At 34.2% G+C, this 27,765-nt stretch overlaps 1 protein-coding gene across 3 annotated transcripts; it reads left to right on the top strand.

Moving 5' to 3' along the window:
• The first annotated feature begins 450 nt into the window (after positions 1-450).
• On the top strand, positions 451-27,130 carry LOC108048723 (ras guanine nucleotide exchange factor P). Of its 3 annotated transcripts, XM_044461345.1 has the most exons (6): positions 451-1,433; positions 2,378-2,632; positions 23,875-24,081; positions 24,159-24,241; positions 25,139-25,254; positions 25,328-27,130. In XM_044461345.1, the coding sequence occupies exons 1-6, from the start codon at positions 832-834 to the stop codon at positions 25,556-25,558; spliced, it is 1,494 nt and encodes a 497-aa protein (XP_044317280.1). In that variant the 5' UTR covers positions 451-831; the 3' UTR covers positions 25,559-27,130. The 3 variants fall into 3 exon arrangements, with proteins under 3 accessions (XP_044317280.1, XP_016985059.1, XP_016985050.1); XM_017129570.2 differs by lacking the exons at positions 451-1,433; positions 2,378-2,632 and adding an exon at positions 18,839-19,068; XM_017129561.2 differs by lacking the exons at positions 451-1,433; positions 2,378-2,632 and adding an exon at positions 23,520-23,538.
• Positions 27,131-27,765: the final 635 nt, after the last annotated feature.

Here is a 27,765-nt window from a genome sequence, read left to right as displayed (position 1 = left end):
TGAAGCTACAGCCAAGCTATCGTTGAGCAGAAATCATGATCACTGATGGATTTCTTACGATAGTTGTGGTGTAAGCGTATGATCACTGATCATGTTCAAGAAATTTTGCTATCAAATGAAGAATTTATTCTAATCTATTCGTATTGTTGTGCTTAAACCACTAATTTTACTGATATAATTTGACACATGTATTTCTAAGTAAAAGAAAATCCATTTAAATTATAATTTTTGGCGCCATTTACGACGTTCTAGACCGATTAATTTCAAGGTGGCGAAGTTTTTCATGAAAGTTCAACAGAATAAACTTAATCACTGATTACTGACACTACCTATCGTTTAAAAGTAACGATGATAGCTTGCCTAGTTATCTGTCCCCCAAGAACTATCGCCGCCAACTATCGGGTGCGGGGTGTTATCGGGCAGTGACCCACCGACCTATCGGCCGGGTGTCATCGCCAGAAAAGAACAGAAATTGTAGCGCAGCGCTGCCAAATATACACACACGATTGTTCCGATTATTCCCATCCGATCCGCAAAAACAAGAGCAACAGAGCGCGCGCCATCGGATTTATTAAATGCACTTCTATATTTATTTATAAACGCGAGTTTTGAGGCGCCAATTGCGGGGAAACTAAAGTGCAGGTCACCGACGCCTCTGCCGCCGCCGCTGCCTCTGCCGACGTCGCTGCTTATTTGGTTGCTGTTTACCGAGCTGCCTTAAAAAGTGTTTAATATTGGCCAGTGTGTGTCTGTGTGCTTCTATTTTTTTTGTTTGTGGTGCGTGCAAAATTCCGATTTAATTAAGAGTGTAAAGGTGTGTTTGAAGCACCTATGCTGGCCCTGGCCCCGCCCACGACGCCCCCTCGAAATGCCCCGTTAGCCGCGAAATCGAAATCAAAATCGAAATCGAATCGTTTTTCTGCAACCGCAATGCTGTCAAATGGTTCTGCCGGCGTCGCTGCCGACGTCGCTGCCGCTGGCGACTGCGACGAGCGAACGCTTTTACTAAGCGAGGAAATTGTTGTTGCGACGTCCACGTCCTCTGCCGGCGTCGCTGCAAATGCGCCGCCGACGTCTCTGCCTCTGGTGCACACAACAGCAACAACAACAACGCAACAGCTACAACAGAGCAACAACAACAATGTGAACAACAACAATAATGCTTCGCTTGTGGTCAGTGCTAAAAACATGGCTAATAATAAAAATAACAGCAAATGCAAAAACAACGAGGCCAGCAGCAGTAGCAACAACAATAATGCAGCGGAAGCGGCAGCAGCAACAACAACAATAGAGGATATAGAAACGATAACAACGATAACAACAACAGCTGATGAAGAGGATATGTCCAGCGATCTGAGCGACAAATTCCCACGACCCGAAAAGAAACCCGGCAAATTGAGCAAATTGGGCACCAAAAGCGTCGGCCTCAAACGGTTCGTTATTGTTTATTTTAATCTTCATTGCTTTATTTTTTTTACAATAGGTAGTAATAATTACTTTACTCCCAATATTCTTTTTTATTTATATTTATTAGTATATTTTATAATTTGATTTTATTTAATATGCTTATGGGTTACTTACTTAACTTAGGATTTTAAAAATATTCTCCCATGCTTTACTATACATTTAAGTTTTATTATTCTGTCACAAAAGCTGAGTTCCTATTTGAAATATGTTTTAATTAGGGGAATGTATCCTGAAAATAACGTACTTATACCTATACTTTAGCGTATATTTTCTTTTTTGTAGCCAGAGTTATAATCTTTTAACAACATGCTATGCAAAATCACATAGATGTATCAAAACTCGCTAAAAATAGTCAAACTTGTAAAAAAAACCCTACACAGAGAACATTTTTAAAAGTTGTAGGTGTCAAAACAGGGTATGATAAAGATTAGAAAGTCTTGCATTACTTGATTATCATTTTAACGAAAATTGATCGATCGATTATAATTTGAGCTTGAGATCGGTTTCCCTCGCAACAAAGCACAACTAAGTATCTTGAAGGGTATCGAAAGGATTACTTTTCGATTATTTATCCGAAGGAAAAATACATAAACCACGTAATTAAAAAAATAAATTATTACTCTCGACCTCACAGTATTGGAAAAAAAATATTTTTCTTTAGGAGAATTGAATTTTTATATGATTTAAGTTAGGAAATTCGTATTCTTTATAAATAGTTTTTCATTTTTACAAGAAAACATATTTGTTTTATTAAGATTTAAGTTTGTGCATCTTAGTTTTAGAGGTATATCTTCTTTAGCAAATAATTTTTTTTTCGGATGTACTGAATTCAGCTGATTTTTTAAAAGAGATTTAAAGTTGGTATTTAGTAAGTGAACCCATTTGACCTTCTACTTTCTTATTTCCGCAGCGTCTCTTTTGGGTCCTCGAAGGGTTCGATGGTGGAGACGCTGGTCTTCGAGACGCCGACGCCGTTGTCGGAGCTCGTGGAGTCGACCTTCGGGTTTGATGGGGCAGGAGACTCAGCCGCCGATATCGCCGCTGCCGCCGCTGGTCAGCCGCAGCTGGCGTCGACGCTGCCGTCCCATCTGCCCTCAGCCGGCGGCTACAGTGGAGACTATGCTAAGGGGAACATGGATGACAGCGGCATTGAGGTGCAGGAAGAGTGAGTAACTAACGTTAAACCATTTAAAACTGTTTAAGTAGTGTTTCATACAGAACAAATGCCTCGAAAACTGAAATATTCTTGGTCTAAACACTTTTCTACAGAGGTGCTAACAAGGGTGTTAATCAACAAAAAAGAGCCAACTTATTTTAACTCACCGAATAAGTTAACAATACTATCCCATATTAGGAAATCGATTCTAAATATAAAACAAGTTTTGAAAACAAGAAAACTAGCTAAATTATATGCACCATAAGAGGAGTTATTTCTCTATATATGTAGGTAGGTACCAACCAGAACCTCCTTGATGATTTATACATTTTTTCTCCTACGTTTAAAAGTCCCCACTAATTCCACTGACCAAATAGGTAAACAAAACTATAGCCATATTAGGAAATTGATTCTCTAAAATATAGGGTCTGAATACAAAAGAAGAATTTAGCATGATGTATTCTTTGAACCAAGAAATATAGATGAAAATCAAAATGGTTACTTTTATTATCTTACTAAGATTATGTTGTCTAATAAAAATTCGACAAATTAGTGTGCACTCTAGGTCTTAAAAAAAGAAAGCAGATAACTCTGTAGACGAAAAACTAAGTCAATGTAATGATTCACTCTTTCATTCACGTGAAAGATATCTGAAAGTTGCAGTTTAGTTTACCTATTTTAAATAGATTTTCTTAAATAAAAATTTCAAAAAGAAGAAATATACTTAAAATTTAAAAAAATGTTTAACTCTAAAATTGGCAAAAAGGCCATATCAAATATTCTATGGTATAAACCAATAACATTATGACTTTTATTAGACGTAAAATAAATAAGGGAAAGAAGATATTTTTTTCTAGATTATAATAAAAATTTTAAAGAAATCAGTGCATATAAAAAATCTTATTTTTTGCTCAGATCTTGTAAGTTTTGCGCAGTGTAACAATAAGTTAGTAAATTCGGTAGGCATTGCAGGGCTATTATGATTGTGCGATTGTGTGTGGCTCGAATAGGGCCTACTTTTACCTCATTAAAAAATCCGTCTAATGACTTTTTGGCAGCTTTCACTTTTGTTTCGCTTTTTAGATCCGTAGTTAGCCCTGTTTTTTGGTCCAATTCATAACTGCGCTATTTAGATGATCCGTTTTGCCAAGCCTCAGAGCAAATTCAGCTGTGGAAAGCATTTCCATCAACCCAAAAAGCAAACGATGAACTTTGTGCTCATCATCCAACCCTAATACTAAAACCCCACCGTAATCCCCACGTTTTTTACCCACAACCTCCCCCAAAGGCAGGAAGCTTGAGACACACAAATTTTTGAATCGATAATTACCGCTCACCGTCAGCAGTTTGGTTTTAAAACTTTACTAGCTTAAACCCACGTACAGTGGCCATTCTGCTGATGGAATTTTTATAGCAAATCAAGGGGCATCGCAAAACAGAAGAACGAAGCAATTCCAAATAATAGCGGAAACAATTAAAAAGACATCGCAACTTTATTTTTCATTACATGAGAGGTTCATTAACTTTATTTTGGTTCCTTCAACACATTAAAAACTGTTGATGATATCTTCGTAAAAATAAATTAAAATAATTACAATTGAATTAAAGGAATTGATAGTTCCAACTGCTTCAACTTTACAAGTAGTAATAAGTTCCTATAAGGAACATGTCTTCATTTAAATTATCTAAAAAACAAACATTTTAAAACATATCAAATTTATCTACAACACTTAAACACAATTCAAATTTGTATCATAACTTTAGATATAACGACGAGGACGGAAGCTAACTTCGGCAAGCCGAAGTTTTAATACCCTTGCAGACTTTGCCGAAGTTGCTAAAACTGAAAAAGTAGCGAAAGGAATAAGATATACATAAATAAACTAGATTTGCGTCGTTTGATGTCAATTGCTTTTATACTGTAAAAATGTCATATAAAAATGGAAAAAAAGGGATACTTTCGCAGCCTTTAACTATTTTTCCTACGGAAGCTATAAGAAATAGACGTCCGATCGGCAAGCGCTTTTACCCTAATCAAGATATGCGTAAATAAATAAGACTTGGAAAAATGTATGTCAGTAGCTTACACACTACGCGAAAAATTCAGAAAACCAACAAATTTGGACCGATTTCACCCTGTTGTTCCTATGGGAGCTGTAGGATATAGACGTCCGATCGTCACGTGCTTTTACCCTAATCAAGGTATGCATAAAAAAATACGATTTGAAAAAATGTACAGCAATAGCTTTTACACATCGCGAAATATTCTGAAAAACATCAAATTTGGACCGATTTTACCCTATTGTTCCTATGGGAGCTATAGGATATAGACGTCCGATCGTCACGCGCTTTTACCCTGATCAAGGTACGCATAAAAAAATAAGATTTGGAAAGATTTATGTCAATAGCTTTTACACTGCGCGAAATATCCTAAAAATCATTAAATTTTAACCGATTTTACCCTATTTTTCCTATGGGAGCTATAGGATATAGACGTCCGATCGCCACGCGCTTTTACCCTGATCAAGGTATGCATAAAAAAATACGATTTGTAAAGATTAATGTCAATAGCTTTTACACTGCGCGAAATATCATAAATTCTTGCAAGATATATCCAATTGTTCCTATGGGAGCTATAGGATATAGACGTCCGATCGGGGCGATTTTCAAACTTGATCTGCGTACACATGTTTTAGGACGATTGTGAAAGTTTCAGATCGCTAGCTTTTAAACTGAGCTCGCAAACGGTATTGAAACAGACGGACAGACGGACAGACGGACAGACGGACATGGCTATATCGACTCCCCTATTGATCCTGATCAAGAATATATATACTTTATGGGGTCGGAAACGTCTCCTTCACTGCGTTACAAACTTCTGACCAAAATTATAATACCCTCTGCAAGGGTATAAAAACTGAGAACCAATTCCTAATTGGAACCCGCCAAAAAGGATTCAAATTGGCGAATTGCCACTGTGTTTTTGTTTACCCTCTCTCTTCCTTTCTCTTTTTATTTTACACACCCCCTCTCTTAGTTCTTATCACTCCAATTGGAAGATGGGTTTGTTTGTTTGGGTTATTCTCCGTCTGCTTTTCGCATTTCTTACCCCCGAGAGTACTCCAATTGGAGTTTTTAATGCGCCGGCGCTGCATTCGTTCTAACTGGAATACCGTTAAACATCGTCATCGTTTTTATTACATAATGACCATATGCGTGTCGCCTGTGTGTGTGTGCATTTTAAAGCGTTATATATAAGTGGGTCAACTTCATTCGGTGGTTGTTGACCCACATCTTTTTCGGCTGCATTTTGTGTATCTGTATCTGAGCGCGTATCTAATGGATGTGCCGCACCCACGAAATTCGAATTGAGCGCTTTAACTTTGTTCTAGTTGGAATCGCGCCGATAACACAAAGCACACCTTCAAGCTTGACAATCGATTATTGTCATAGAGCTGCAATTAATTCGATAACTTAAGATTATCCCAGTATCTGGGCATTTGATCATAGAAACATTTTAATAAGCATTAAACTTACTAAACTAATCAACATTCTGAATGATAATTCTTGTAAAATTCAATTAGGTTTATTTATTGGTCAATTTACTTGTTGCCTGTAAAAGGGTTTCAATTTCTACCGATATTTCTTCAGAACCCAATTAGTTATCCATTGGTCTTTAAACTGGAGTTTCTAAGTTATTATTATTATTTCTCAGTTCTTAACAAAAAGCTTTCGGTCAAAGCAACTGACAAGTCATATTTAGAAGGTGATTTTTTTTTCGTTATGGTTGTCAAACGGGCATCAAATCAAATTTGCTGACAATTTGTTTTACTTTGTCTCTCGGTTGGGTCTAGATGGCATATTCCATTTTCGGAGAGATTAGACTTAACACATGTTGTGACCTTTTTGTTCCCCTGTCTCTCCACATGCGTGTTTCTTTTTTATTGTATGTGGGGAGCATTAATTTGCCGGTTGGAGCGTGATGTCATCAGCTTTGAGCTTGCCACTTGCTGTAGAACTTTCTTTCTTTACAGTTAGTCAGAGGCACAAAGAAAAGAAAGAACAAGGGAAAAGAACGCAAAGAAAAGAAAAAGCCGCAATCTTGGGGCCGTTGATTCTACTAATCGATTATCCAGATACACGGGGAAAATATATCTCAAAAGATTGGCATCTACGCTGATCTTTGTCGTTACTACATCAAAATAATATTATATTGATTAAATTTTTAAAAACTTCATACAGTTTTTAAAAGTCAACAAAGACTATCAGCTGTGTCAAGCAAAAAAAGGAAACTGTTTTCCACAGGTGTTCTATGCAAATATGATTTAAAAATGTACCTACAATTATTAACTAAAATGGAACCATCTAACGAATCTAATTTAAATGTTAGTATTTATATCAGTTTACAGTTTGTTTGTTAAATAAACACAGTGTGACCTTTCAACGTGGAGAAACTTAGGTACCTCAAAAAATTAATAGTCCAAATCGAATTGCAAACCTTTTTCTCTCTGTAGAACCAAGAAAAGGAGGCTGATTGAACAGCTGACCTCGACATGATTCCATTTCATTATTTTTTTTCCATTTTTTTTTGGACTACAGAAATTGGATCGGCCGGTGGGCCTTGCTTATATCTATAGCTATTGTGAAAGTACATCTCGAACTGTCCGCCTGTCACTCCGTCAATTGATTTTCCGGTACCCACGGCACACTTGACATGCATACAGCGTACTCATCATCATCATCGTCTCAGTCATAATCATAGTCATAGTCATAGTCATAATTATCATTATAGGCAGACGGGACAGCCATTGTCACATTGTTGTAATGCCAACAACGGTAATTGTGCCGCTGGCCAGCAGTGCGTGTGTAATTGTTGTTGCCGCTTCTATGCAGCGGAACAGTGGAAATTATTATTTACTTTTAGGCTTAACAAAAATAAGCAAGAACAAAAGAGATTCGATTATGAGGCCACAAGGTAAAACAGTGAATACATTTGCCCAGACAAAGATTAATGAAATATATGACACGGATCGAATAAATCAGAGCACTGTTTTGTTTTGACTTATTGAAAGGAAAAATTACAGCATTCATTTCTTATTGGACTGCATTTTAAAAAAATTATTTATCTCTTATTTTTTTTTCAAAGAAAAGATGCTTACATTTTTGAAATTCTTTAGATATTATAGATATTTTTAATACTGCGACACGGTTTGTACTTCTTGTCAATTAGATAAGAGTCTAGGTTTATATAAAATTAAGGGAATTTATAATTTAAATAACTGATAACAATTTTTTTATGTAATGCAAAAATAAATTTATCCAGAATACATTTTTAAAGAATTTTTACATTTTCTAACTTGTATATTTATTATTATTTCCAAACAAATATAATTTAACAAACAAACCACGTAATTACTTGAAAATATAATAATGTCTGTATATATTTAAGTGCACCATTTTCAGTACTGTCAATTTCATTGGGAACTGTGCCAATTGTGTATTATTTGTTTGAAATTGTAACGGAAATGAGAAATCGGAAAATGTGAACTCGAAAAATTTAAAAGATTTTCAAATGTTTATGTATAATATATTTATAAAAGTTTGAAAATTTGAACTATAATACTTTCGACAATTTGCCATTGGCAATGTTAAGAAATCGCCGCAATTTTTTGTTATTTTTGTTACCAACGTCATCATCCATCTTTGAACTAATCATTATCAGTTCTTAGTGGTCTTATCTATCACTGCCCAGCCAAACCAAAATTATCTTGAATCGCTTAATGCCCAAAAATATTCTGTGTATAAAACAGAGAGTAGCGTAAATCAAGCGGCAAATTAATCGGGAGTAGTAAATTCTATATTTAGCCGCAGTAATGCTATCATATTCAAATTGGACAGCGTTTCCCACTGTGCATTTGCCCTATTACCTATTTTCGTGTGCCCAACACAATGGGGGTCAAAAAAGTGTTACACTGAGCTATTTACATACATATATTAAACCAAATCAAGTTATTAAAATAGAAATGTTACAATTTTTCGTGAACATTGACGGTTTTACATGAAAGCCATGGGATTCCTTTTTAAAACACTTTTAAACAATTGACAATTTTTGTAATATTAATTGTTCTTAAATGAAAAGCCCTTTTTTGGAATTTGTCATTTCTATAGTTTAATTTGTGTTAATATCCGAAACTATATCTGTGAGCACTATTATGTAGATTACCCTACATTACTTGAATGCTAAATAACAAACTGTGAGATACTTCTGCGGCACATCATACATAGAGAAAAATGCCCTATTCTCATGTTTTGAAATCATTTTAATATGTACAAGCCCACCAGCGACAAATTTTAACAATTATAAGATCAAAAAAAATCATCATAGGATACATTTTTTCCTGTGTGCAGAACTATTTCAATAATTTGAAAAATGTGAGGTATTTCTAATTTATTTCGGATTTTGCACCACATCTGTTGAATGGTGTGCAAGTTATATAGCACATTACTTAGGGCCACTTACCCGATTTATAAACAACTTTGAGCCCAGCCCAATTTCCAAATAATTCAGATTTGACTCCAAGATAAACCCGTAGTCAGCTATTTCATTCAACTACGCCTTCGACTGGTTCCCACCCATATCATTTCACACTCCGCATTAAACGGATTCTGTAAACATCCTCAGCCGATATTCTAAACATCGGAGACCCAAAGCGACCCTCGAAGCTCGATAATGTAAACACCGATTTCCGGCAGAATCTCGATTTCAGATTTAATTGCCAAATTTCATCATCCTATTTTTCCGACTCTCTTGAGTCAATCTCTTAATCAATTTTTGAAGATAAAATCTCTTAAGCCGAGGTTTGATTATTAATCTTTCAGCCCAAGTGCGGCAGTCCGTTTTTGATATCCGAAAGAAAAAGACCAATATAAGTGAATTAAGTATAAGATCGGAGCAGTGAACTATTTTAAGTGCAACCTATGAAATGTTAGTGATAAGTGAAGTTAATTAAATAAAAATAAATTTTTTTAACCGAATCACTAAGGAGAAAGTTAATTGGCGCCCAACGTGGGGCCGCATAGTTAAAACATATTCTAAAGCAAGGCATAAAAATTAAAAAAAGTTCAAAAAAGTTTTTATGTGAAAAAGGAATTTAGTGCGGCCAAAAAAACCCAGATACAACCCGCTGAAAATAAAAAAAAGTTGTGTTATAAAAAATAGGGCAGGAAATCAGTAAATGTAATAATCCTCCTTAAATCAAAACAACCAACGAAAACCAAAAAAAGTGAGTGTTGATCTAAATAAACCTTTAAAAGTAGAAATCAATAAATGCTATAATCTATTTTTTTAAAAAAAAAAAAAATATAAAAACCTCCCTAATAAAAGTAGTGCTTGTCAAAAAAATTTTTACTGCTCCGGACACATAAATTTATAAAATTAATAAAAATAAAATTACCAACCAAAAATTTACAAAAGTGAACAATAAAATAAAAAAGAACCAACATCAGCAAACAATTCAAAAAAGTGAACAATTAATTATACAAAAGGAAAATCTACAAAATAAAAAATTCAACTAATAAGTTGAATACAAAAATCTACAAAAAATCATCAAAAAGAAAAAACAAAAAAATACCAGGCTGTAGGGCAATCCCTCGCCAAATAAAAAAGGAAGACAAATTAATTTAGAAGGAAGACTAATAGAAGACCCCAACAAGGATCATCGGCTAGAAGAAGGACAAGTCGTGAGCGAGAATATTTTTTTTTTTATATATTAATAAAGAAAAATTATAAGAAATATAAGAATACAAAAGTGGAAGAGTTAATTAAAGATTTTGAAAATATTTTAAAAATGAATCCAGAACAAGCTGGTCCAAGTAATAAAAGGCCTCACAACGTAATTACCCCTCAAGAGCCTACAAATGCAAATAACACAATGATAAATATAGGAGAATTAATTAAACACATTGTTAATTGTGAATTGAATCCATTAAAAGAAGAGATAGCAAGTTTAAAATTACAGCTTGCTAATAAAATAAAGGAAGTTGAAGATTATCAAGTAGAAATAGTTGATCCAAATATTAATTGCGAAACATCTTATGAGATCATCAAATCTGTTAGAGAGTATAGGGGTGAAGAAGACAAATATGTTAGCTGGAGGGAATCAGCTGAAATAGCTATGGGTCAATATACCAGAGGTAGCGAAAAATTTTATTCAGCATTATCAATATTAAGAAACAAAATAACAGGGATGGCCAATGACGCCTTAACCCATAACGGTACAGTTTTAAACTTCGACGCCATAATGGCCAGACTAGACTTTGTCTACAGTGACAAACGTCCTATCCATATTATTGAACAGGAGTTAAGTGTTCTCAGCCAGGGTAAATTATCCATAATGGACTATTATGGAACAGTCAATAGTAAATTGACTTTATTAATTAACAAAACAATTATGACTTACGGACGAAACAAACCGATTACTCAAGAAATGAATGAAAAACATAGAAAAACCGCCCTTCGAGTTTTTATATCTGGCCTTAACGGTCAAATTTCCGACACAATCTTTTCTATGAATCCCCAAGATTTACCTAATGCTATGGCTATAGTACAGGAACTTCAAAGTAATAGCATGAGAGCACATTTTGCAAATTCGTTTACAACTACACAGAAAAAAATTACCGAGCCCAACCAAGGTGGTAACGGTATAATATTTTTAAACAACAAACCAAGACAACTAAACAATTACAACAATAATCAAAGGAACAATAACAACTTTAGATTTAATCAGGAAAATAATAACTTTAATAAAAATTGGCAAAATCAAAACAATTTTAATCAGAACCGAAATAATAATTTCAATCAGGGAAGACCTTTTTATAATCAACAAAATCAATGGAATTCATACAGACAACCTCAGAATAAGCCAGAGCCTATGGAAATAGACGAATCCTTGCAGATTCAGAATAGGCCCAATAATAACTTTAATCAGGGAAATAATTATCAGAATAATAATTATAATAAATGGAATCAAAATAGGAAACCATACAATCAGCAGGAACAAGTACAAAATAAAAGAATGCCCGCAGGAACTGTTAATCAACCGGTTAACAAAACAATGAGGCTCAACAATATTGAGGAAGATCATTTTTTAGGCGAAGCTCAGGAGTAGGCTTACCCTACTTAATTCGTACAGATAAAACAATTAATAAAAAATTAAAAATATTAATTGACACGGGGGCAACTTCTTGTTATATAAAGACAGGAATATATAAAAATAAGAATGAACTTCCAATTTATAAAAGGGTGTCCACCGTGAATGGATATTCAATAATTAAATATTATCATATGATAACTATATTTAATATGCGATACACGTTTTATGAAATAGAGGGACTAGAATCAGATTTATTAATAGGATATAATCTATTAAAGAAAATTGGAGCTGTAATCGATACAGCTAAGGGAATACTAAAATATAATGGAAAAGAAGAAAAATTGAATTACGATAATGGGAACTTTTTAAATCAACATTCTTTATCTGAAGAAAATACCATTCTTCCGTTAAGAGAATTTATCATAAAAAAATATTTTGATAAAGAGACTCAAGTCAGATCCGATTCTGAAGTGGGCAATCAAAGTGAAAACAGTTTGGGATACAAAAATCCTGAACACGCCGTCGTAGAAGTATCCGACAAAGATTTAATTAACAATATAAAAATATCATCTTCCAATCAATTAAATGATTTGGAGAATGAGATTCAAAACATTATCAACAAAGAACACTCGAAAATAAATATGCAGATTCCATTTAGAACTGATATTCGAGGTGAAATAAATACAGAAAATGATAGACCCATATATAGTAAACAATATCCTTATGCTTTGTCAGCATCAGATTTTGTAAATTCGGAAATAAACCGAATGTTAAACGAAGAAATTATAAGACCAAGTAGGAGTCCTTATAATTCCCCTGTATTAGTAGTACCAAAAAAGGGCTTCAACGAAGATGGAACTGCAAAACTCCGTCTCGTAATTGACTTTAAAAAATTAAACGAAAATACAATACCTGACAGATACCCAATGCAGGATCCTTCAGTAATTTTGTCAAACCTAGGAAAGGCAAAATACTTTTCAACAATTGATTTAGAATCTGGATTTCATCAGATTCTAATGAAAGAAACAGACATTAAAAAAACCTCTTTTTCAATAAATAATGGTAAATACGAATTCCTTCGATTGCCATTCGGGTTAACTAACGCTCCCAGAATTTTCCAAAGAGCAATGGATGATATATTAAGAGATGAAGTTGGTAAAATTTGTCATGTCTATATGGATGACATTATTATTTTTTCAAATACTGTTGAACAACATTACAAAGATTTAATTGTCATAATTAAAATTTTGCTAAACGCAAACATGAAAATTTCTATTGAAAAATCAAAGTTCTTTAAATTAGAAACAAATTTTCTTGGTTACGTTGTATCTCACAATGTGATCAAAACCGATCCCGAAAAAATTTCTACCATTTTAAAATACCCAATTCCAAAAAATATCCGAGAGCTTAGAAGCTTCCTAGGCCTAACAGGATATTACAGAAAATTCGTGCAAAATTACGCCAAAATTGCAAAACCATTAACCAAATATTTGGAAGGCGAAACTGGCAAAGTATCTAAAAAAGCTTCACGTAGAACTTTCATACAGTTGGATGATTCAGCTGTAAGAGCTTTTAACGAGCTCAAAGATAATTTAATCGCACAAATAGAATTAGTACAACCGGATTATAATAAAAAATTTACTTTAACCACTGACGCATCTGATTTAGCAATTGGAGCTGTTCTCTCTCAAGAAGGAAAACCAATTACTTTTATTTCTAAAACTTTATCCAAAACTGAACAATTATATGCTACTAATAAAAAGGAACTTTTAGCCATAGTTTGGGCATTTAAAAATTTACGAAATTATTTATATGGAGTTAATAACATTGAGATCTATACAGATCATCAACCTTTATCATTTTCCATTTCTCAAAAAAACCCAAATATTGAAATGAAGAGATGGTATTCTTTTATTGAAAGTTATTCACCAAAAATTATTTATAAGCCAGGAGTAACAAATGTTGTCGCAGATGCCTTATCAAGAATCCAAATAAATAACTTGACAGAAAGTAATGAATCGGTCTCAGATCAAAACACTCAGCATTCAGCAGAGAGTAGTTTTGAGAATGTTATACAAGAAACCCGAAAGCCCTTAAACCAGTTTAAGCAACAACTGCTAATAGCAACGGGGAGGTATACAATACATGAGTCGATAAACTCATTTGGAAATACAAGGCATATAATAGAATATGATACTCCAGAAAATTTGGTATCAATTCTAAGGGAATATATTCCACCAAATATAAATATAGGAATTCATTGTACTTTAGAAGATTTATATAGAATACAAAAACCACTTAAAGATAATTTTATTAATACATTTTTATATACGAAAATATTTGTCCAAGATGTTGAAAATGCGGAAGACCAGGCTCTTATTATCACGGAAACTCATTGTAGAGCTCATAGAGGGCTTGATGAAAATTATAAGCAAATATGTAGATTATATTATTGGCCAAAATTATACAAGAAACTTAAAGAATATATTAAAAATTGTCAAATTTGTAATCAGAATAAATACGATAGACACCCAGTGCAAATTCCTATCGGAGAGGCTCCTATTCCAGAAAGAGAGGGTGAAAATTTACATATTGATATATATTATGCTCAAAATTTAATATTCATTACTTGTATAGATTCCTATTCAAAATATTTAATAGTTAAAGAAATCCAAAATAAATTAAATATAGAAAATAAAGTTTCGGAAATTTTACAACAATTTCCACTAGCCAAAACTATAATGTTAGATAACGAGCCAAGTTTTTCATCTTCCCAATTTAAATCTTTTGCACAAAGAAATGGGTTATCATTATATTTCGCCGACCCACGGCATAGTACCTCCAATGGACAAATTGAAAGGGCACACTCGACACTGACAGAAATTGCCCGTTGCATTAAAGACGAGCTTAATTTAGTCGATTATTCAGAAATTATTATTAGAGCAGCACAAAAATATAATTTAACCATACACTCAATTACTAATCAAAGACCATATGACATATTATTTAATAAAATTAAGCATGATACAACTCCCCAACTGCTTAAACAAGCTCAGGAAAAAATGTTAGATTTTCACAATAAAAATAAACGAGGGAAAAACTATCACGTAGGTGAGGTAATTTTTGAAAAAAAACACGGGGAAAGAAACAAACTTAATTCAAGATACAAAAAACAAGTAGTAAAGGAGAATCATCCTAATAAGGTTATTATTAATAATCGAAACCGTACGATTCATAAAGACAATATTAAATGCTAAATAAAAAATATTTAATTTCAAATTCCAGATAATGATATCATTAACATTCTTATTATTGATGGTGGCTATATCCAAAGCCGAAATTATGGATTATACAAACCATGATTTCTTCCTTTACAAGGATACCAAAGATGCTCTTATTTATGAATCATACGCGGATTTATTTCATATTACTAATATAAGTTTTTATAAAGAAATAATTAATCTTGAATCTGAATTTATAAAAACTGACCAGAATTTACATTGGGAAATAGCACAGGATTTAAAAATAATTAAAATACTTATCGCACAAATTATACCCAATAGATCAAAGCGAGGAATTAATGAATTAGGCACTATTTGGAAATGGTTAGCTGGCACTCCAGATCATGATGATTTCATAGCTGTTCAGAATAAAATTGATGATTTAATACAAAATAACAACGATCAATTCGTTATTAACTCTAAATTATTTAAAGAAATAAAAACGTTATCTGATGATTTCAAATCTGCATTTAAAAATCAAGAAAATCCACTTAGAAAATATCGTTTACGTTTGCTTACTTACGATCTTACAAATTTAATGGATACAATTACACTTGCAAAAATTGATGTTTTTAACACCAAAATTTTAAACAATGAGGACCTACAAGAAATTTATAAACATGAACAAAAGCCTGTAATTATAACTGACCTATTGGATATATCTGAATTTAAAATTGCTTTGCACCAAGAACTTTTTATTATATACATAAAATACCCCATTATTACCGATCGTTGCGAAGTATACAATTCAAGATCAATTTCACATAAAGATGGAAAATTATTAATCGACAATCACGTCGCAAAATGTAAAAACAAGTATTATGTAATGTCTAATTTTAAGAAAGAATTGTTTAATAATTACTGCACAATAAATCCAGAAGGATCGTGTTTTACAAATTTATTAAATGGAGAAAAAACAAAATGTAAAAAAATCAGAGAAAAAAATAAAAATGTAGATGTAATCCAAGAAGGAGCCATTTTTGTAAACGGAAAAAATGTAATCAATAACACCCATTTAGAAGGGTCGTATTTAGTAACTTTTAATGGCACTTCTATAATTAATAATGTAACCTACACTAATGTAGAAAATAAGATATTGGAATACATCACTGCTCGTAAACATACCAATTTTTTAGTAACCGAATATATAATGTCAAATAATTCGGAACTTTCATTCGATAATATTAACATACTAAATCCTTTTATTCAAATCAAACAAACCCAAATACCAATTTCGTTAATATTGGTAATACTTACATTTATATATTTAATGATTATGCTTATAATTAAATACAGAAATTTTTTAATATTCAAACCACGGCAAACCCATGTAGAAATTAATGAAGAAAATATTATACCCGAAAATGAAAATACCAATATTCCCGACAATGAAAACACCCTAGAAGAAAATATCATTGTCGAACTGACTAATCAATTACAGTCAATATACCCTTCAATTCCAATGAATCGGGACGATTCAATTTAGGATGGGGGAGTTATATAGCACATTACTTAGGGCCACTTACCCGATTTATAAACAACTTTGAGCCCAGCCCAATTTCCAAATAATTCAGATTTGACTCCAAGATAAACCCGTAGTCAGCTATTTCATTCAACTACGCCTTCGACTGGTTCCCACCCATATCATTTCACACTCCGCATTAAACGGATTCTGTAAACATCCTCAGCCGATATTCTAAACATCGGAGACCCAAAGCGACCCTCGAAGCTCGATAATGTAAACACCGATTTCCGGCAGAATCTCGATTTCAGATTTAATTGCCAAATTTCATCATCCTATTTTTCCGACTCTCTTGAGTCAATCTCTTAATCAATTTTTGAAGATAAAATCTCTTAAGCCGAGGTTTGATTATTAATCTTTCAGCCCAAGTGCGGCAGTCCGTTTTTGATATCCGAAAGAAAAAGACCAATATAAGTGAATTAAGTATAAGATCGGAGCAGTGAACTATTTTAAGTGCAACCTATGAAATGTTAGTGATAAGTGAAGTTAATTAAATAAAAATAAATTTTTTTAACCGAATCACTAAGGAGAAAGTTAATTTGCACATATTTACTTTCTGTAGTGTGCTATTCGGCTGACCACAGGTGTGAGTGTGTTTGTGGTTTGGTTGCCGTGGTTTTTCTCAGATTTTTCTACTCTTATTTGTTCCCCCATTTTTTTGCTTTTCTTTTTTTTTTGACAACAATAGATGGGGGCCCCGATTTTCAGCATTTCTGTTTGGCGGTGGCAACTCTGTTTTAATCAACCCCCCCATTTTGGTTCGTTCTTTATCCCCCTCCCTTTCCACCGCTATTTCCAGCAGCTTCCCCGTTTTTACCTTTACGTGTTTATGTTTTTCCGTATTTCCCTTATGCTCTCTCCTTGCTTTTTTTGTTATTATTTTATTTTCGGTTCGTTGCTTGTGTATAACAAGTGAGAGAGAGAGCGTCGGAGAGAGCCATTACTTTGGTGAGTGCGCAAAAAGTGATGTCATGTTTGTTGGCTTTGGCGAAGTTGCCAGATGTGGCGCATTTGCGTTTAAATTTTGTTTGTTTTCCCGTTTTTGCCATTACAAATCTCGCTTTTGCTTATTGCGCATTTATCTGCGCCTTTACAACAAAAGATGCCAGCAAATACGTAAATCACGAAATTACACTCGCCAACAAAGGCACTCTTCAAGTAAAAAGTTCGCAAAAATACGCAAATGTTTTATTTTGATTTTCTTAATAGTACATGTCCCAAAACATGTATGTTATTGAAAAGGTAAAAAATATTTAGTTTTTGTTTGGACTAAACAAAGTTTAAACTGTTTCAGTTAAAATAAAATGTCGCTTTGTTGGCTAGTGTAATTTTTAGTTTGCCTGCAGCAGCTGCCAAAAATCGCGATACAAAAGCACAAATCGCCGGCTGCGCTGTTTGTTTTCATTTGTTTGCCCGAAATGTGAAATTTTGTAGCCAGGAAATGCGCGAAATGAAAAATTTGGAAATGTTTTTGTTTCGCTCAAAATAGATCGCAATAAATCCATGACAAAAGATAGACGTGTGTGTCTGGAGCCCATTAAAAAGCTCATTAAAGAGAATGTTAATTGTTCTTTGTGTCTTCTGTTGTAAAGTGAAACATTTGCGGCGTGTTTCAGATATCTCAAAAGATTTACTTGGAATACTTTGTGTTTTAAATATGAAATATGGTCGGTTGTTACTACAGACTTTTTAGTGGCCACAAAGTGTTGTATACTTTTCTGCATTTTAAGTAGAGAATTTGCAGTAAGTTTTTATTTGATGGGCTAGTAAATAAATGTCAACAATTTCCACCATTTCTAGTCTAGTCTATTTTATACCATTTTTAAACTAAATAGATGCTCTTAACTATCGCAATTAGTCAAATTCTCTATAATTGCTGAAATGTGTTTAATTAACATAGTTACACAATTGCACAGTTATTTAGTATCTGTATATATATCTAAATTAAGAAAATTAAATTGGCATAATAGCCTTGTATAAAATTAATAAATCAAAATTATTTTAAATGAAGCCATTGTAGCTTGGATTAGAATTTTATCCCAGTAGAGAAAATCATTTTTCAAAAACCTATTAACTTGAGCAGCGGAGATATTTAAAAAGCGCGCCACTGCCCCACTGAGTTAGGTGGCAACTCTGGCAAAAGTTTGCGAGAGAGCGCTCTCTCTTTCCCGCTCCTGCAAACATTCGTGCGTGTGAACGCCTGCGTGTGTGTGTGTGTTTTGTATCTTTTACTTTTTAGCAGCGTGAAACTCAAACAGTCAGTTTCAGTTGAGTTTTTCAGTTTAGGCAGCAACAACGCAAAAGTCCGAAGAGCCTCCAAAAAAGAGCGCTCATCTCACACTCAAGAAGCACAAAACCCAATACGAAACGAAAGGAAATTACGCGCTCATCAGTCGTTGCTGCTGCTTCTTCCCGCTCTTCGTGTGTTTTTTACTTTTGCGAAAAGAATCAAAAGAGAGCGAGTGCAAAACGCGCGTAGAATTTTTTGAAGTGCGTTTAAACAAGAAAATAAAAGTATTAATTTAAAAACAAAAAGTGCAAAAGGCTATAAAAAGAGAGGGAAAAACTACAGTTAACTGTGTGAGAGCAATCAAGAGAGCGAGAAAAGAGAACCAAATAGCAAGTGCAAGTGGTTGAAACAACAAAAAAAACACATAAAGTACTTGAATTAAATAGCAAAATGGCAAAAACAATGTGAAAGTAATTCCTGCTATTTGGTTCACACACACTCAAGTAGTTAAACATTAGTTGTACACTTGTAATAGTTGTTGTTGTTGCGCGCAGTGAGTTCATCGCAAATAATAATACACACACATACTAGCAGAGAGAAAGAGAGGGAGAGAGATGGAGAGAAAAAGACAACGCCCCCTCTCCCTCACACTTACACTTGAAAAAAAAGACACTTAAAACGGGAAAAATATTAAAAATTTAATGTTGATCTCTTTTAGATCGAAATTAAAATGATCTTAATTCTGTTTAATTCTGTGTAGGGAAGAAATGTAGGTAGGCCTTGAAACCAGACATTATTCTGTGATAGTTTCACGCTGTTTAAATATCATTTTGATAATTTAATTTATAATTGAATTGTTTGTTAAAATAAATTTGTATATTTTTCGAAATACCAATTAAAATGCCTACATCTGGTTTACAATTTTATGAGAATAATTTAATTTTGATAACCGTATCACATCAAAACGTTTCTTTGGGTGTATCCGGCTAAACGCAATTAAAATGTGCGATTGTGTGTGTGCGTGTTAAAATAGCACCTTGTTTGTACATAAATTAGCCTTAGTCGCTGTTATTTATACTATACAGATATGCATAACACAATATATGCACATCGGTTGCGCCAGTGCATATATTTTGAAATTATAACAACAAATCAACGCCGCACTGCAGTTGCCCTCTCTTTTCTCCTCTTTCTAACCCGCTTACTCTCTGTTTTCGCTTTTCAAGTGCAAAAACGAATTTTCCGCTATTAGTTTGTGTGTGTTTTTTTTTTGTGTTTGCGGGTGGGGTCGCATAATTTGTTAAATTAATTTTCACTCTCCCTCTCGCATTTTATCCCCGTCCCCCCATAGTATTTCTTCTTCTTCGCCCGTGACGTAGTCCCTCGCGTGTGTGCCCCAAAAACAAAAGCAAACAAGAAAGGAAAGCAAACTTCGGGCGGAGCCGAAGTTGATATACCCTTGCAGAATATTCTGTAAATTATATTCTCCAAAATTATTTATATGATGCATTCTTAATACTCATAAAAAATCCCAACTTCCCAACTTTAAAAACACCAAAGTTATGGCATTTCCAATCGTTCAGTTATATGGCAGCTACAAGATATAGTCGGCCGATCCTTATGAAATTTGGTAGGTCGGATTGATTGGCGAAAAATTAAACCCATAGATAATCCCAACTTTCTAACTTTACAAACAACAAAGTTATGGCATTTCCGATCAATCAGTTATATGGCGGCTATAGGATATAGTCGCCCGATCCTTATGAAATTTGATAGTTCAGACTGATTGGCCAAAAATAAAACCCATAGAAAATTACAACTTCCTAACTTCAAAAACACCAAAGTTATGGCATTTCCGATCGTTCAGTTATATGACAGCTATACGATATAGTGGCCCGATCCGGCTCGTTCCGACTTATATACTACCTGCAATAGAAAGACAACTTTTGGGAAAGTTTCAAGCAGATAGCTTTAAAACTGAGGGACTAGTTTGCGTAGAAACGGACGGACGGACAGACGGACGGACAGACGGACGGACAGACGGACAGACGGACAGACGGACATGGCTAGATCGACTCTCCTGGTAATGCTGATCAAGAATATATATACTTTATAGGGTCGGAAATGTCTCCTTCACTGCGTTGCAAACTTTTGACTGAAATTATAATACCCTCTGCAAGGGTATAAAAACCAAAACTAATTGAAAAGCCGCTGCGCACAGTCGACAACCAGTGTTGCCATCACTCGTTGCTAAAACCAAAAACAAGCCAAAAATAAGCTTTTCAAAGATGCTAAAATATAAACATATGTTCACATATGTTTTTCCATTGCGCCAATATTTTGGTTATTTTGCAAGTTTCATATGTTTGAAGAAAAGACAAAAAAGCGAAAAAATTATAAATACAGCAAGAATTTTCAACCATTCTATTTAAGAAAAAAAATAATATATTAACATTATCACATCTTCCAAAATATTAAAATACTATTTAATGATTATTAGTCAGAACTGTTAAATAAATTTAAATAAATCCTCCGTTTTGTTTTGGTTAAACTTATGTATTTATTTAATGGTTGGCCTAACGCTTTCTTTTGATGTGAGAGCCACAAATTTCTTATCAGTAGCCGTAAATTTTTGGCGATGAATGGAAAAAGATTAGACTTTTAGATGAATATGCTGAATCTAAAACAGCATGGCAAACAGCTGCTTAATTTAACTTTTGATATAGCTTTTTTGTAGCTAATTGAAGGCCAAATCGACATCACCAAAAAGATCGTTGGTGGCAAGCATAATTAATGCGTTCATCTTCGAGTTTGCTTTTCCTCAGCTGATGCTGATGCTGCTTCTTCTGCTTCTGTTTCCCATTTACAGCTCATGTTCCTCACCCTCTTCTTTTTTCTTCTCCATTATCCACATTATCCACACACTCCAACCTTCCACTTCAAAGTAATAGCAACAAGTTTTCCCATATTTTTCAGTTCTTTAATTTGCTGGGGCACTTAAATCGCGTTTATGAGTTAGTGTTAAACCTTTAAACTTTTTCTATTTCTACTTAACAAGCTTTGTCTCGGAAAAAAAACGTTTTAATACTGCTTTGAGCCAAAAGAAGCTGGAAACGTCTTTTGTATTTGTCCGAAACTTGTTTTTTCGAGCTTGTAACACTCGTGTTTTATTGATGGTCTTGTTCTTCTTTCAGTTGGTACAGGTGACGCCCGATACAGAGTACATTTTAAAAGCAAGCATGTTCACTAAATATAAATAGTATATTGAGTTAAAAGAGCTTTGGTACCCACTATCATCAGAAAGATAGTTTTTCTTTAATATTTCAAACACAAAACTAATTGTATCCCATATTAACCTTGTTATAATTTTAAACTAACCCGTGTCTAAGCCTTCAAAAGGTATGAGGTATTCTTTACTGATATACACTTAAATGGCAACAAAAAGGGTTTAAATATTAGATATTTTTATGATGAAAAATGTAGGGCAAATGTGGTTTTATTCTTAATTAATGAAAATAAATTATTCCTAGAATAGTTCACATTTCAGAGCGTGCCCAGTATCATTTTTTTTTTCCATATCAATTTCGGCACATGACGTAATCTTCACATGTTCAACAGCAAAAAAAAAAAAAAAAAAAAAAAAAAAAAAGTAATAACAACAGCAAGCACACATTGAGTTATGAAGTGTATTTGAAATGTAAACAGATAAAAAGCTGTGTTGGGGGAGGTGGGGGATTTTATATAGTGAACGGGTTGTCTGATTCGATTGTAGGTTGTTTATTTTTTCGCTACTTCTTCTGGTTCTCATTTTTCGACAGGTTTCTCTAATGGTTTTCCCACTGGAGTTCAAAGTTCTGAGACAATAAAAAGACTGGCAAAATGTGGGAAGTGAATGTTCCATGGGCTATTGGATAATGGAGATAGAGATCTTACAAGTTAAATCTCCCATTCCCATTCCATGCCACCAGTTCCCCCTCTAGTTCATACAGTGCGTTTCGGCTCAGTAAATCTCAGGCTTTTCGCACAACCAACCAGCCATAAATGAAGTCATCGACATAAACCAGTTATAAAGATAAAAAAAGTAACCCGTCCAGCAAATTGTGCTATAAAACTAAATTTATTTCTGAACTGATTTATCAAAAGGCAGGTTTTCAATAAATTAAAAAAAATCGCAGGAGTAAAATAACAAATTTAATATTGTTCCATTTATATTCATAAGTCTTACACAGACACAGATTTCTGTGGAGTTTTGTTCCTTTTGATATTTTATAATTTAAACATTTTAAAACCGTTTGAATACTTTAGGTTTTGATTTCCTATCAACAACTCAAAAAAGATTTATATTTCTGGATTAAATAAGTTTAAAAATGGAAAACATTGATTGTATTTCTGGAACACGAACATTTTCCAAATACGTTTTAAAAATGCCTTCGAAAGGGAAACTAATCCTAAAATAACGTGAAAGATCCCCCAAATGCTCCAAAACCAAAAACTGGAACACTTTCCCTGTATCGATGGGTAAAAATATTTTCGAAGCTTTCGATTTAATTTATTTGATCCAGTGACCTTTTTAAATTTATGTAAGCGTCAGTAGACAGATTTCCTTCAGTTTTTGTTGCTAGCAATATGGAATACTACAGACATGAGGATTATTTGGAGGAGGGGGAAACTGCAGAGGATTCGTGGATGAGGAACGCCATTTCGGACGCAGATAAACGCAGGATTGTAGCGTAAACGAGCTTCTATTTCGATTCCATTTAGGAATTAACATTGAACCTGGTCAAATAGACTGGCCAAATTGAGAAAATTGTATTACGCTGACACTTTCAATCAATTGAATCAGATATTTTGCTGAAAGCCAATTGGCAAATGACTTAATTTAATTGACATTGAGGTGGCTCCTCAGTAGATGACGCACTTGCTTAGCTATTTTAAGGTCACATGCGCCGATGCGTGATTTTAGTGCTCGTGTTCATCCCACCCCCTCGATATAAAACACACACACTGCACCTTATAATATGTGGCAATTCTCTAATTCGATTTGTGTGTGCTCTGCTCGTTTCCAGATCGGAGCGTTCGATAGTGCGCGTTTCCATTTACCAAAGCAGCCAGCCGCAGCAGATCTGTCCACCGGCGGATTACCTGCTGGACGCCCTAGACGGAGGCTATAACTACAACTGCAACCTCGACTACACGACGATGGCCACGACGGCGGCGGGGATCCAGCAGCAGCAGGTGATCGGCCTGGGAGCGGCCTACGATCGACAGCAGAGGTGGGTACCAATGCGCTATATATATATATATATATATATTATCGTGACCGATTCATGGTAATTTTACTCCACTGCAGCACCGACTCCGGCTGGGACAATCCCTTTCGTCCAGGCGGCGATCTGTCCAGAGAGGCTGATGAAATTGTCAACATGATCAGAGGTGAGTCTGAGATAGGTGAATCGAAGCTATCGTGTAATGTGTGGGTGTTACTTTGTCTATTAACAAAAATGGTAATTTTTCCCATTTTCACGATATAATGCCATTATTTTTGTTGACATTTCAAGGTCTCGTTTATATGCTGTCCATCTATAATTAAATTAATTTGAATCAGGCAATATGCAATTGTTGATTTTTTTTTTGGAAGTAATATTAAATATAATTATTTGCTGGTACATACAAACATATGTATTAAGATCGAACATATTAAAGACTTAAAAAAATAGGCGTTTGGTTTACCTTGAGTTCTTTAAAGTTTCATAAAAAATATAACAAAAATGTTAAAGATCAAAAATAAGTTGGAAGAAAATGGTAACGATATGATATTTTTATGATATATTGCGTTGATATTTATTAAATAAAAAATGACTAAGATGATCATACAAACGATAATAATTTTGGCAAGTAAATATATATGGAGCATATTAAACCAGAGAAAGGACAGGTTGTCAAGGTTTTTGGTCGTTTAATAATCGTCACATATACTGTCGGAATACAATTTCAAAGTTGGACTTGGGTTTATTACACAAGCTTTATTATCCTATTATCAGTGACAGATTTCTGTAATAGTGAGTGGAAGGTTTAATGAAATATTTCAGTGAGTATGTATTTGTTATGTGTAGAGTATGATTTTTTTAAAGCCAATAGCCTCTTCTCAGTTATTGATTCTAGTTAAATGAATGGCCAAAATCAATATCAAGTGATCTTCCATTTATCTTGGTTGAGTAACATGTTTTAATATCACAGCTGTCTTACCCATCAGTATTTACCGATTGAAGCACAACTCTGGGTCATTTGTTAGTTTCTCGGTCTTTAACCAAATACATTTCTATTTTAAAGGCGGCAAGCCCATTACACCCACAGAGGAGCGTACAATTGGCAACGGGAGCGCCCAGCATGCGGATGACAATTGCAACGGCGGAGCGGCGATTGGCGAGAGTGTAACCAAATCAAACGTGAGTTGCGATCTTTGGGTCTTTCGATATAAGTATGTAAACCCATCTAATTAAATCTCTGTGTCTTGCGCAGCTCTCGCAGAATCTAGCAACAGCACAAAATGGTACAAATTCCCATGCCTCTGCCTCTGCCGACGCTGGCGCCGGAAAAGCAGCGACGGCGACCGAGCTGAGCGGCGGAAACAACGGGGTCACCTCGCTGGGACAGGTGTCCAAACAGGTGGTTCCGGGACCGACGTCCGCTAGTCATGTGGTCATCGACGAGAAGAAGAACAAGAAGAAGGGCTGCTGCGTCCTGCAATAATCAGCTCTGTGTTCTGTTTGCGGGGATATCTGGACACGGGGGACAACAAATGGAGGGGGCGGGCATTTTCCGGCTAGCCGTGTTTTTTGATGTTAATGTTTTTTTGGGGAAAATGAAGAGCCGAGCTGTTGATATTTTTCATGCCGCATAAATCGCTTTGCTTAGCTTTGCAAGACGAGACGACAACAACAAAACCAGATAAAAACACACAAGGATAAACTAGAAAAACATAAACAAAAAACCAAGCTCTCTGACCAACAGCAGCAGATTATGAAGAAAAAAAAGTGTAGCAGCAGCAGCAGCAGCCACAGTGAGAGCCAAAATTTAAGCACCCCAGCAGCTGTTGCTTTAGTTTCAAAACAAAAACCGTGAAAATCCAAAACATGAATTGTAAATCTAAAGTAAACACTTATATATATATATATATTTGTTAGTCTGGAACAATTCAACCTTATTATATATACATACTATTTTTTTTTCCTTTTTCTGTAATGTGACTTGACCTTCATGTATGTTATATAAAAGCATATATGTGAATTTAATTTTTTTTGTAATTATAAAATTTAGTGCGGCTTTTTAAAAAATGATGAGGATTTAGGGACGACTAAAAAGTTATAACAAAAGAACAAAAAAATAAATAAAAACGAAAAACGTTTTGCTTGCATGCAAATAATGGATACAAAATCGAAAAAAGAAAGCAAAAAAATTTAACATAAAGAATAATGTATTTATTTTTATTTATATGACGATGATGAAGCAGATGAAAGTAAATTAAATGTTAAACCTTAAAACAAATATATACACATACACGTACATATACAAAAACACACACACACACATACGCATATATACTATACGATATATGAGATGAAATGTATGACGCAATAAAGCAAACGAAATGAACCGGAAACAGTAGAAAGAAATTAAAGAAATCCCAATTTTCTAAGACTAAATAATGAACAATTATTTTTTATCATTATATACATGAGACAGAAAATTGAAAACCGGGTGCGCTGTTTTTTGCCCACTGTAGCGGCTGATCAAAGACGAGCGGTGCTGAAAAAAATAGGGTGAAAATGGTAGAAAGAGGGCTTAGTTCTTTGAGAAAAATAGAATGGCTTTGAAGAAACCGAAACCCCAAGACAGAAGCTTAGAAATGAGGCCAGAGAAAGTATATAAAAAAAATGGAAGAACCACCGTTTTTCAGCTTAGTTAAGCACAACACAAACCCCTACACAACACCACCTCCTAACCCTTTCTCCAACCCCTTTCACTCAGTATTTTTTCTCAGTTGAAAACAAATCAAAAGCAGAGAAATGAAAGCAAACAAATATGCAAACACAATAAGCAGGTAAATCGAGCAAAGCGAGGTACAAGAAAGTTTACACAGAGAGAAAAAGCAGCAACCAAATAGAAAAGAAAGTAATGAGAACACCGAAATGGACCGCCACACCCACAAATAACACACTCACACACTCTCGAACACACACCCACACACCTACAGCCTAAGCATCAATGTGCTGCATTTGATAAACGTAAAGAAAAAATAAATTAAATATATATATACACAGATATATGAAATAGCAATATTGTTTCAACTGAAAATAAGCAAATCAACAAAAGGCAAATTCCAAAATCCGCTAATAAAAAAAAACCAATCAGTAAACTAAATCAATTTGTCGGAGAGGAAAGGGAAAAACAGCAGCCAGTACAGCAATAAAATCAATATTTAATATTGTAAATTTCCGATTCCAAAAAGAAAGCAAAACCTACAAAAAAAACCAACAAAATGTTAAGTTATTGTATAAAAAAATCCTAAATAAAAAATGAAAGCAAAAATGAAAATAAATATGATTTATTTTAGCATAACTTTCAGGGCTGCAAAAGTAAAGTCCACTTCTAGGCTTTTCTTTAAATATATATTTGGGACATCATTCGCGTGGGATCCAGCGAATGAAAGAGATGGCTATGGTATTGATTGATGAATGCTTTTAGTTTATTAGATCGACGGATAATTGATTGCAATTGTTTAAGGCAAACAAATCGCTTAATGCTTCCGCATCGTCCAAATTAAGTATTCCAATCGATGAACAGCGAAACGAGGAACTCCGAAGAACCTTTCACCTCATCGCCTCCAATCGATTCAATTAGGCAAAACAAATCTATAGAAATCGAAATCGTTGCTAGTTAATTAATCCCATGACGCA

The sequence above is a fragment of the Drosophila rhopaloa genome, unplaced genomic scaffold, assembly GCF_018152115.1.
Source record: "Drosophila rhopaloa isolate 14029-0021.01 unplaced genomic scaffold, ASM1815211v1 contig_3, whole genome shotgun sequence".
Classification (NCBI taxonomy): domain Eukaryota; kingdom Metazoa; phylum Arthropoda; class Insecta; order Diptera; family Drosophilidae; genus Drosophila; species Drosophila rhopaloa.
This window is presented reverse-complemented; position numbering and strand designations above follow the sequence as displayed.